The sequence below is a fragment of the Anastrepha ludens genome, chromosome 3 (genome assembly GCF_028408465.1).
Source record: "Anastrepha ludens isolate Willacy chromosome 3, idAnaLude1.1, whole genome shotgun sequence".
Taxonomy (NCBI): Eukaryota; Metazoa; Arthropoda; class Insecta; order Diptera; family Tephritidae; genus Anastrepha; species Anastrepha ludens.
In genome coordinates, this window is record NC_071499.1 from 17,566,410 (window position 1) to 17,579,745 (window position 13,336).

The 13,336-nt window shown below is 39.2% G+C and overlaps 1 protein-coding gene across 1 annotated transcript in view; it reads left to right on the plus strand.

The window, feature by feature from the left end:
* Positions 1-8,311: 8,311 nt before the first annotated feature.
* The window catches only part of LOC128856559 (40S ribosomal protein SA-like), a 36,952-nt gene continuing 31,927 nt past the window's right edge, over positions 8,312-13,336 (plus strand). Inside the window, exon 1 of the mRNA XM_054091866.1 lies at positions 8,312-8,579. Within this exon, the coding sequence (XP_053947841.1) occupies positions 8,355-8,579 (225 nt within the window). The 5' untranslated portion in view covers positions 8,312-8,354. The remainder of the gene's footprint in view (positions 8,580-13,336) is intronic.

The window sequence follows — 13,336 nt, forward strand, 5'->3', positions numbered from 1 at the left end:
AAATTAAAAAAGTGATAAAAAAGCTTAAAAAAGGAAGACCCCAGGATATGACCGCATAACAGGAGAAGTACTGAAGCAACTCCCAGAAGATGGACTCACTTTCCTTACGTATATAAAGTATAATTCGATTACATTATCTGGTTTTGGTCCACATCAATGGGAAGTTTTTGTTAAGGCTGGCATACCTGAATTCAGATACGTAGCCATTTTTTCTATAGCCAGAACTTTTGCCTGATAAACGTGGCAGTAGTCCGGTAGTCGAACTATCCGTGAAGTCCTAATTCTTTCGAAAAACTCCACAGCCAACCATATCGTCTATCTTGGAACCATCTGTATAAAAATTTAATTGCCCCCTACTCCAAGGCTTTGGTGTCTGCCATTCACTTCTTGACGGTATGTTCGTCTTGAAGAGTCTGTCGAAGGTGACTCTAGGATGAGAGTAGTCCATTTTTTGTTTGTGACTATTCAGGTATACAAAATTGAGGCATGGCCAAACCACCGGTCTTTCCATAGCGCCATACTTTTGAATCTAAGCGCCGAGGCGGTGACCACGTGTTTCCCTACAAGATTTAGTGCAGCCAAGTGGATTAGCACCTCTAGGGCTTCGTAAGGGGTAGTCCTTAAAGCACCAGAGATGCATAAAGAAGCTGTTATTTGTATCCTACTCATGATTTTAGCCTAACTTTCTTTTCGAGGAGAAATCTGTGATGGTTGCTAATATTTTAATGCCCTCAGCTTAAAGCAGAAAATTAACAAATTTGAAACATCAGAAACATTTTCATCATTAATGAAAAGAACAATGAGAAAGCATTTCGTGGCCGGAATTCGCTCGGAGGTTTGCCTTTAACTGCCGAGAGATAACCGAATGATGGTTACACATCAACTTATGCGGCGACAATGGTCGTAATTTCATACACACTCACTTACTAGAACCTTTGACACGGCTCTCTTAGCTTGAAACTGCGCAGGTAGTCATCTTCTTCTCTCAGTCATCTTTAAACTGGTGCTACCTGAGTACAAATTTTACGGACTCGCCTTTTGTACCTTTTAATGTAAATTTCATGGTAGAAAATAAGTAGAAGTCGCATGGCGTCAGATCTGCCAATTCGGCAATAAAGCCGCGCAGCCTACCCAAGGATTCTGTACTTACCTAGAAACGCGCAACTAGTCGCGAGTTTGCTTACACATTTCATTTCGATCTTGAGCTATTATTTCGCGTATTTTAATAGAGGTTGACCTTCACGCGAAAACGCGAAATTCTTCGGAATGCCCTTGTGATTAATATTTATTGCCATCTATGGCCATTTACGGCAATATTTAAAAATTGAGTGTGACATTTTTCAGCAACGTGTTGCTCTTTCTAGTAAAATTTGTGAATTTTGCGAACAGACAATAAAACAGCTCGAATGTATACAAAGGCTATATATACGCCCAGGCAAATTCTGTCAAATGTATTCACGTGATAATAAATGCATGTACGAGGTACGAGGGACCACGTGCTGTACTCTACCGTTCTTGAAGGAAACTATCGACCAGGATTTGAGAATTTAATGCATTCGCACTAAATTGCCATTGTGATCGAAGCAAAGATGTGAGTAAATTTAAAATTGTATTGTATTTATTACGATCCACAAACTGTAGTACAATGGACTCAGATCTGGACATCCAGACACCCAATCTTCTGCGGCTATGAACCCAGGAGTATTGTTTTTTAGCCACTGCAGGGTGATTTTTGCTTTGTCGGAGCGGAATCTTGCTGGAAGATCCAACGCTCTGCATTGAGTAAAGTACTGCTCAACTGCTTCACCAAGCCTTCTAACACATTCCTCTGGTACACGCCGGCCTTAACCAATTTTTCGCACAAATGAAGAGATGTAACGCCTTTACAAGACACTCCCCATCAAACCATTATGGAGGCTGTAAGATGGCCACGTAACAATATTTCTTGCGTCTTTAGAAGTTTTATAACAGATTTTGTCGTTTGGCTTATTAAAAACTTCTTCAAGAGTGAACATTTTCTCATCTGTGAACAAAATATTTTCATGACCGTTGACCGCGCGCCACCGAGGAAGCTGCATGCATCTGTAGAGAATAATTTTCTCAAGCGCCTTGTCAATAGATAACCAGTTGCGCGATAGAAAGCTTTCGTGCGGAGTTCATCTCTAATTAATCTTGACATGGATCTGGTCAATACTTTCATTTCCCTGGTCATGATATGCTGCTTTCTGAAGGAATATCTGCGAATTCTTTGTTTTAATGGCTGCACTGCTTCGAACCACGCGAGGACATCCACGTCTTTTTCTGTCTGCCACTTCAGACATTTGAGTCAAACGATTGATTATGCGGTAAACAAATTTAATTTTTTTCAGCAATTCATAATAGTTACGCACCAACTCACTCGGCTACGGCGGCCGCCTATTGTTACGCGTAACGAGTTACATCTCATAAAGCTGGTATAGCTCGCTAAATTATTGCTCTAACTTTCTTATTAGACAACTTACTCCCATTAGGCAAGAATCAATAAGTGCTTCCAAACAAACACCATTTTTTGACAGCTCTTTTCCAGTGCTGCCAACGTATGCTTATGTCAGTTGCTTCTTCTATACTCCACTAGTTCGATATCTCATGAAGTATCGTTCAAATGATGGGATAATGGGATTAAATTACAATTTGTGGATACAAAAATAATGCAGTGCTGCCAAATCATATGCAATGTTCAATTAAATGGAGATTTTTTGTTTTATTTACTACTTATGAGATGGTGATTCGTGAATCATAAAGAAATTCGTTATTTAAATAATGGGTGCCTGATAGGTTGTATCGCTCCCCAAAAAAATATGATTTTTTGAAACAATGAAAAAAAAAAACTAATTAATTTTTTCTTAGGAAATTTTCGAAATAACAGAAGTCAGCAAAAAAATTACGAATATACATTAAAAATCTAAGACATGAAAAAGGCTTGCAAACATATAATTGTGGATAATTTTAACCTTACCATTTTAGTTTTAAATCTGCAATGTAGACAAAAAAGCGTTGACGCGTATTGATTAATAAATACTTTAAACATATTTTTTATTAACTGTAAAACCACCTTTAAAAAACGCACGAGCTTACGGACTGACCTGATATCTCTTAAAATAATTATTTGAAGGGACGAAAAGTTAAATATTTTTTTATATTTTTTGTATTCCTTGATAAATTTTACATATAAATACAATTGAAAATAAAAAACATATTATATCACTCCTAGTCTGCTCCGATTGGGGGTGGAATTTCCGTTTCTTGAGAGTAATAATTGTTCCGGTTGGGTCACTAGCCCGACGCAACCTGCTTTACGAAAGCAGGAAAGTGGTAGAATTTAAGGTGTCCACGTTGATCTCACAACCATTTGGTTGTTGCCTGCTCAAATTAGTTAACTTCATGACGGTTATCAAGAAGCTATCACCTAGGAACAGCTAGCCGAAGCTGAAGGTTGTGAGCTGATTGAACAACCCAGCACAGGAATCGCTTCTGGCCACGCACAAGTGCATAGAAAATAAAGAGCTTTTCGCAAAAAGCACCCCTGTGAACGGCCCGTGAATGGGTAGTGCTTATTGAAAAGTTTTGATCTCGGAAAATTAAGTTATTTTTGTTATGCTGTCTGATTGCATGCCAGAAAAGCTGTTTCTGTGCCAGGTAGCGCAAAAGGCACCAGCTAATAATTTAAAATGTCTTTTGCAATTAGGGGACTATAAACATTGGAGGACATAAAAACTTATATATATTATATTTTTTTAAATTTTATTTATATTTTTTTCTTTTATCTGGGAGTTCAATTCTCGTTCTGTAAAAATGTGAAATGAAAAGTTTTATCCCGATTTAATTACCCTTGCCCTTCGCCTTCCGTGAACAAATGAAAATAAATGTGAAAATATTTTCATATGAAAATTTTCTTTTCACTGACAATTTGAGTGTGGAAAAATGGAGAAGGAGCTCCGTGGCAAGCGTATAAGAGCGAGTATATGTAATTGCGTGGCTACAAAACTATATTTTAGGCAGGTAGGTAGGTAGGTTAGATGGCAAGAGTACCCCAGGTACACTACAACTAGCACTTACGCGCCGTTTTGATACCATAATGTGGACCAAACTCTACTTTATATACCCAAAAAGTTTCCACAAATTTTGTTAAAAAATTGAAGAATTTTCTTTAGAATTTTTTTAAGTTGCACAAAGTTTTACACTAGGGTTTGTATATTTATTATTGCATAATGAACACTACTTTTGACGTGATAACGTCTTATAATTCGATTTAACAGGCTGCACGCACGAAAAAATGTGTCGTTACCTTGCTCATTAGTGTTACCTTGCTCTTTAGTGTTACCTTGCTCATATGTAGTTACCTTGCTCATTAGTGTTACCTTGCTCTTTAGTGTTACATTGCTCATTAGTGTTACCTTGCTCTTTAGTGTTACCTTGCTCTTTAGTGTTACCTTGCTCTTTAGTGTTACATTGCTCATTAGTGTTACCTTGCTCTTTAGTGTTACCTTGCTCATTAGTGTTACCTTGCTCTTTAGTGTTACCTTGCTCATTACTGTTACCTTGCTCATATGTAGTTACCTTGCTCATTGCGCATATGTACATATATAAATTCACGTATTTGTATTTGCATATGCCTTCTTATTGATTATTATTAATTTGATTCACTTGAAGAATTTAAAATAAAACCAAGTTTGTTAATAATACCTGTTGTTTTAATGTTATAATTATTAATTTTTTTATTATATATGAAGGAAAAAATGTATTTTAATATTTACCATACGCCTTATAAGATATGTTGTCTATACTAATATTATAAAGAGGAAAACTTTGTTTGTTTGTAATGAATAGGCTCAAAACTACTGGACCGATTTTAAAAATTCTTTCACCATTCGAAAGCTACATCATCCACGAGTAACATGGATTATATTTTATTTTGGAAATAGGGCTCGAGATATAGGTCAAAACGTGGACCCGGGTAACCTTCGGATGTGTATGTACAATATGGGTATCAAATGGAAGCTGTTGGTGAATGCTTTAGTCCAGAGTATTTTTCATGCCGCTCCGTGACTAGGGTCTCGAGATAGAGACCAAAACGTGGACCCTAGAATGTGTTTGTACAATATGGATATCAAATTGAAGCTGTTGGTGAATGCTTCAGTACAGAGTATTTTTCATGCCGCTCCGTGACTGGGGTCTCGAGATATAGGTCAAAACGTGGACCCGGGTAACCTTTGGTTGTGTATGTACAATATGGGTATCAAATGAAAGCTGTTGATAAGTGCTTTAATACGGGGTAGTTTTCATACCTATTGATGACTAGGGTCTGGAAATATATGCCAAAACGTGGACCCGGGTAACCTTCGGACGTGTATGTACAATATGGGTATGAAATGAAAGCTGTTGGTGAATGCTTTATGATATGTTATGTTATGTTATGTTATGTTATGTTATGTTATGTTATGTTATGTTATGGTATGGTATGTTATGTTATGTTATGTTATGTTATGTTATGTTATGTTATGTTATGTTATGTTATGTTATGTTATGTTATGTTATGTTATGTTATGTTATGTTATGTTATGTTATGTTATGTTATGTTATGTTATGTTATGTTATGTTATGTTATGTTATGTTATGTTATGTTATGTTATGTTATGTTATGTTATGTTATGTTATGTTATGTTATGTTATGTTATGTTGTGTTGTGTTGTGTTGTGTTGTGTTGTGTTGTGTTGTGTTGTGTTGTGTTGTGTTGTGTTGTGTTGTGTTGTGTTGTGTTGTGTTGTGTTGTGTTGTGTTGTGTTGTGTTGTGTTGTGTTGTGTTGTGTTGTGTTGTGTTGTGTTGTGTTGTGTTGTGTTGTGTTGTGTTGTGTTGTGTTGTGTTGTGTTGTGTTGTGTTGTGTTGTGTTGTGTTGTGTTGTGTTGTGTTGTGTTGTGTTGTGTTGTGTTGTGTTGTGTTGTGTTGTGTTGTGTTGTGTTGTGTTGTGTTGTGTTGTGTTGTGTTGTGTTGTGTTGTGTTGTGTTGTGTTGTGTTGTGTTGTGTTGTGTTGTGTTGTGTTGTGTTGTGTTGTGTTGTGTTGTGTTGTGTTGTGTTGTGTTGTGTTGTGTTGTGTTGTGTTGTGTTGTGTTGTGTTGTGTTGTGTTGTGTTGTGTTGTGTTGTGTTGTGTTGTGTTGTGTTGTGTTGTGTTGTGTTGTGTTGTGTTGTGTTGTGTTGTGTTGTGTTGTGTTGTGTTGTGTTGTGTTGTGTTGTGTTGTGTTGTGTTGTGTTGTGTTGTGTTGTGTTGTGTTGTGTTGTGTTGTGTTGTGTTGTGTTGTGTTGTGTTGTGTTGTGTTGTGTTGTGTTGTGTTGTGTTGTGTTGTGTTGTGTTGTGTTGTGTTGTGTTGTGTTGTGTTGTGTTGTGTTGTGTTGTGTTGTGTTGTGTTGTGTTGTGTTGTGTTGTGTTGTGTTGTGTTGTGTTATGTTATATTATATTACGTTATGTTAATGTTAACTCATTCTCTATATCCATACAAAATATCTATCAAACAAATAAAATTAAAATTTTCTTTTGAAAAATGCAACCATTCAATCAGTATCACGTTAAACTATCGTTAAACTATCGTCAGTAAACCGACTTTACAGACAACCTCTTTTTTTAATATCAGATCAATATCAAGTCGAATCCTTGATCTCCTTGTGTTTGCGACTTGATTTTTAAGTTGTTAAATTAAACTGCCTTTTTTTAATTCACATTTTATTCTACCTTTTGTTCATTACGTAAAATGAATTAAAATCATTTTTATGATTTTGTGTATAAGGATAAGTAGGAATTAAAATGAATAAATATTTTCTGGGTATTACAGAAGATTTCTGTAGCCACCGAGTGAACAGCTTCTAAAAGCAGCTCGTCGAATCTAACCTAACGTAGAAACATACGTGAATAACGCCTTAACGCTTTTCCCAAATGAGTTCCCTGTTATAATTTTTTGCTAAGTTTCTTAGACATAGCCCTAAAAAAATCTCACCATCTCGGAAAGGCTCTTTTTCTTCTACTGCAAACATACCTTCTATTGTTTCCTTGATTGAGCGCAAGTAGCATCAACTAAAATCCAATAAGCAAATACCCAGGTCAGTTGTCTATCATCGTATTCAAACAAATAGTAAGGCAGCTCAGTTTGAGTTGCCTTTGAGTAAAGTTAATCTATGTTTCTTTTGTCATTCACCACAGTTACTGCCCTAAAATATAAAAACATAGTTGAGGTGTAATTTGCAATTCGCCATACTTGCACAGAATACAACCAACTATGCACATATGTACAGGGTTGGCCATATTAAACTGACCCATGTGATTATTAAAAAAATATGGAAAAAGAAACATTTTTTTGTGTTTCATTGTGAAAAACATTTAATTTAGTTCAAGGAGATTCGTTTACATCACTTTTTGAATATGATATCGCGCAAGTGGTCGCCCTTAGCTCGTATAGCGTAATGTGCCCGTTTTTCGGCGTTTTCCATAGTTTTGGCCAGCGTCTCGGCCGATATGGCGGCTATTTCCCGTCGGATATTGGCCTTAAGTGCGCCTAGTGTCTTTGGCTTGTTGACGTAAACCTTAGATTTCAAATTGCCCCAAAGAAAAAAGTCCGGTGGCGTCAAATCCGGTGATCGTGGCGGCCAGTCAAAATCGCCGCTTTTTGATATCAAACGGCCAGGGAACAAAGTCTTCAATAAGTTGACGGTGGCTCGTGCTGTGTGTGGTGGTGCGCCATCTTGCTGAAACCAGAAGTGCTCCATACCATTTTCACGAACAATCGGCATCACAAAATCGGTTATCATGGCCCGATAACGCTCTTGATTGACGGTCAATGGTTGGTGTTGACCATTTTCAAAGAAGAACGGCCCAATGACCATATCAGCGCAAATGCCACACCAGACTGTAACTTTTTGGTCGTGGAGAGGTACCTCTTCAATAATTTGAGGGTTTTCAGTGGCGTAGAAACGGTAATTTTGCTTATTTACGGTTCCGTTCAAGGAGAAATGGGCGCACTTTTCACTTTATTTTTTTTTCTCCACGCACGTTGCGTTTTTACAATCGAGAAGGAATTTTGAATGTACAGCTGAACAATTTCAGCGCGTTCTATTGGGGTGTACTGTTTCATGGTATAAATCTCCTTCGACTGACGCTTCCAACGCGGTATGTCATTAGCTGATCTGAAATTACAGAGCTCAAAGGATTAGTGCTTAGAAATTGGTTTTGCAGCGAAAATTTGTGTACTCATTGAGAAGGTTACTTACCGGCTATTTCAAGGCAACGCTCCCAGTGGCATCCACAACGTTCCGTTGCTCCAATACGTTAAAATGTCGGGAGGATTAGATATTCTGTCCCTTAAAGAGGACGACATCACCAAGATGTTGGTAGCTACCACCCATTTGGGTTCCGAAAATGTGAACTTCCAAATGGAACAGTACGTCTACAAGCGCCGTACTGATGGTATCAATATCATCAATCTTGGCAAGACCTGGGAAAAGCTGATGATAGCTGCCCGTGCTATTGCTGCCATCGAGTACCCAGGGCGAATCTGGGTAAATTGGAGACGTTTTAGAGTGGCGAAAATGCGAAGCGAGCGCAAGATTAAGAGAAAGATAGTTGAGAGAAAAATATGTATCTTTATGTACTTTGGAAGGTGTCAGTTAGATTAAATTGCGGTTTTAAGTGAAGCGTACAACACACATCACTCACATCTCTCGATATCCGGCCATAGGAACATAGAAGGAAACGAGAAAGCTGATGAACTGACAAGATAGCGGGAAATCTATAAGGAATCCAAAGTGGTAGAAATAGGATGCCCTCAAGGCGTGCGCAAAAGGGAGATCTTCTCGCTGTCCCAGGAGCAGGCCGTTGGCAGATGGACTAACACGGATACCTGCAAATTAAGTAAAAGAAAGTGGCCCAATTTTAACAAATCCACAACTGACGAGTTGTTAAGAAAGCCACGAGTAGACATATTCAGAATTAAGTCAACAATGACCGGCCACTGTAGCGGTTCTACAAGTGGGGTAGGTTAGGTTAGGTTGGTATGGTTGCCCGGGGAGTGAGCACACTTGGACGAAGAAAGATTCGTCCTTTGTGATACCATTGTGAAGGAGGTGAGGTGAAAGGGAAACACCGATGGGATGCGGGGAGAGGGCGGGGAGAGGCGGTGATGGGATGGTTAGGAGCGTGCGTATTACGAACGATGACTATGTTTGCGATTTTTAATGTCAGCGCCAGCTATATCAGCGGGCGTGGCAAAGAAGTAAGAACCAAGATGCCTGGATCTTAGTCCCGCCAGAGCAGGGCAGCTAAGGAGAAGGTGCTGGGATGATTCCACCTCATCCTCCATACATCCAGCGCAAAAAGGACTCGACGTGATTCCAAGTGTCACAGCATGCATTACTCGCGCATTGTGTCCTATGAGAGAACCCACTAGATTGAAGAGCTGATATTTTGTCAGCCTCAGAAGCTCGCCCGAGCGCCTCCGGTCCACACGTGGCCAGAAGGATTTCGCGACCTTACACATTTGTGTATTTGCCCAGCGCTCGCTGAGTTGGCGCGATGCCCATCTTTTCAGGAGCAGACCGCAGGTAGTCAGGGGGATCCCAATTCTCTCCCTTCGCGGGGAAATCACCTCACATGCCCCTTGTCTGGCCAGCTCATCCGCCTCACAGTTTCCCACAATGTCGCTGTGACCGGGAACCCAGATGAGGCTGATGTCAAAGAATTCGGACGCAGTCGAAAGTGAAGTCAAGCATTCCTTGACCAATTTCGAATGCACCGTCATAGACCCGAGGACTCTTATTGCCGCTTGGCTGTCGGAGTAAATATTTACTTTCTTGACTGTTAGTACACATTTGAGCAGCCAGTCCGCAAATGGGGTATCTTTTATGCTGTGTTGTCTGGAATGCTTTTGTATCTGCGCTGTGTCAGTTAGACTGAAAATTATTTTACTTTTTCCTAGCTTCAGTCACTAGTACCCGTTTTTAGTATATTTGCTGCATAGATACTTTTATACGCCAATAAATACATAACTGCTTGACGAAATTTAAAAAAAAGTGATATGAAAAATGCCATTTTAATGCAACTCTCCTAAAATATTCAAAGGTTATTGTATTAAAACAATTTTAATAACAAGCATCCACTTCTAGTAGCATCCACTGAATAGCTCAATATGTCATAGGAATCTTTTGTGCCAAACAAAGTTTTCACTTCAACTGAGTGAATGACCCATAGAAGTACTAAAACCTGAGAATTCTTTTCAAACAATGCATTCCACATATCCTCCTGACCTGTGTCATAGTAAAAGTTCTTTTGTAAATTGCACTCCCGCCAATCATCTAACATCTCGGTACGATAGTTTCCTATACAAAAATTTTAGCCAAACAATAGAAGGTATCCGAGAGCGAATTGACTGCGAACAAGTCATAAAAATCTGACTATAATGAAATATCGCTAAATATTCAAAGGACAATACATGCGGGAGTGTGTGTGTGTGTGTGAGTGTAGTCACATATGAGCACACAAATAAAGCGAAAAATACTGCGCATCACGAAAGCAGCGAAGGAAAGAAGCAGCCATGTGAGGGAGCCAAAAACAATGCGGCACTTTATCCTGCGCAGCAGCAAAAGTGAATAGACATACAAAAACAAAAAAAAATCACTCTCACTCTTGTTGCCTGATGCAGGATATACGAGAATAATAGCGCACGTGAATGTGAGTTGACAAAACGACGACTTTGGAGCTACCAAATGTCAGCGAGTTTCATTTTCGTTTACGATTTCTATAGTAAATTTAATACAACGAAGAATATTTGTGGAGCAAAATTAAACGCTGACAGCAAAGTTGAATGGGACGGTGTGTATGTATGTATGCATGTATGTATATATGAACATATTTATATAAGTGAATGTTAAAGGTCATGAACAGCGCAGCGCAGTGAAATGTAGACAAAAGCGAAAGAAATTGTGTTGTATGCGCATGCGCAGCATTTGATAGTGAAATCAGTATCAATAGACGTAGAAATCTTATAACTGACGGTGTGTACATACATACCTACGTACGTTCAACAAATCTTTCTGAGTCCTAAATGTGTAGTAGATATAACTTTCAAGGTACTCTACATTTGATCTTTTTTCATATAATTTTATGACCTTGTCAGTTACCACATTTATGACAGCATCAAACGCTGAATAATAGCAAAACCACAGAACCAAGAGTATCATAGGCCTTCGAGGAACTCTTTTCATTGAAGAGTTTAATTTACTTGTGACTTGACGATGATTTCAATCATCAGAATTACCTTACGTGTTTTTTTTTTAATTCAGCATTTTTCATTGCCACGCGTGATTTGCTGCTATAGACGTGATTGATATGATGTGAAACCATTTGCGGTTATGTAAACCTGATGACTGCGGTGATGCTACAAAAGTGTACACAGACCTTCAAACGCATTTCAATAAAACGTAAAAACTGCAAGCGATGAAAATGCGGCACATCATAGTCGAGAAATTTTGTTTTTTCACACGTACAGGGTGGTTCACATATAATTATCTCCCTAAAAATGCGTTAAACTGTATACAAATCCATTTGTTTCAATTTATTAGGAATTCAGTGATAATTAAATTTATTCAATCATTATTTAAAATTATTTAAATAAATTTATTAAATTTCGGCCACGTTAGTCACTTCGTACTGCTGATGAAGTTCATCCGCTTTTCAATATCAAGCTCTGCTATAACAACAGGCGTAGCAAAGAGCCAAGCTATCTTAAATCTTAGCCCTAAGAAGAAGCGGATGAGATGATTCCACCTCATCTTCCTTACCTCTGACGCAAAACAAACTCAAAGTGATGCCAAGTCTTACAGCATGTCTACCTCGCGGCCAATGTTTTATAAGGGCACCCACGAATTTCGAGTGTCGAGATTTTGTTAACCTCAGTAGATACCTCGAGCGCCTTCGATCCACTCATGGATAGCAAGATTTCGCGAACTTACAAGTTTATGCACTTGCCTATCGTTTGCTGAGTTGACGACGCGAAGCATTCCTCTCCAGGAACAGACGGCAGGTAGTCAACGTGATGTCTGATGGGGATCACATCACAAAATACTTCTCCGCCACCCTTCCATCCACCTTCGTTCCATCCGTTAACAGGTTCACCAGGCCCTGCCTCCAAGTACTGCCACCCGCCCACTCTTCCCTATAAGGAATGTGAGTGGCGAATGTTTCGCTCGGACTAAGCAGAATTGTCTATTCATCAGATGTCCACCCAAAGTGCCTAAGGATACTTGAGTGTCCGTAGTTGTCCGAGTTCCGTCTTGAAAGGTTTTACCAATAAGTCGCAGTCTGCCTTCTAACTAACACGATCGCTCACTGAGGTGCTAGTAAATAGAACGAATGCTGATCGTGGCGGACGATATTTGGGTGAATCATCAGTTAAGAAATTTTCGACCAGGGACCCACCCATGGGGTGATGTAACCTCCCCATTTTTGTGGAACCTTCCCGTCAATATTCTTTTCCAAGAACTTTGAGGAAATTTATTTTCATACGCCGATGATATTTTAAAAGCAATCTCTGGAAGACACTTTCCAACATTGTGTGATCTTCAAAAAAGATCTATTAACAGACTATCACTTGTGTGTATTAGTCGAGGACTAGAAGCACGTCTGGGAAAGCGGATCTGATACTTTTCAGCAGGAAACACCTGCTCTTAAACAAACATTCCTATAGGAAAACCCCTTAGAGTTACGGAAAGGGCCAAATATCTAGGCCCTGTACTGCATAAAATCTAAATTGGGGGCTCATAGTTTCAGATACAGTACGCAAAGCCATGATGACTTTGAACTCCTGCAGAAGGCTAATTGAGTAAAAATGGAGGTTAAAACCTAGAAACATTCATTGGCTCCATACAGCGTTGGTTAGGCGAATTCTCTGGGTATGGTAATGGTATTGTAGTATGGCAGAATGCCCTTGAGAAAGGTGTGAACATTAAAAGGGTTGACAAGGTTCAAAGCCTCGCATCTGTTCTCATAGCCGGTGCAATGTCAACCACGCCATCGAAAGTATTATATGCGACGTGTTCACACAAGAGCTACGGTCACGGTAGGGTTCTCACTGGCATTTCGTGTCTTCCTAGACTAGTGGACTATGCACTATCACCTACAGTTGTCCTTACAATTGTTCACGGCGTTCCTGCCTTCATGGGAAGAGTGGAAACAGGCTAAAGCTCGAGGGTAGGGCGGGTGGCAGTGCTTATATCGAACATCTGTGGATCTCCTTCAATTTGGTGAAGCTATAAGCAATTCG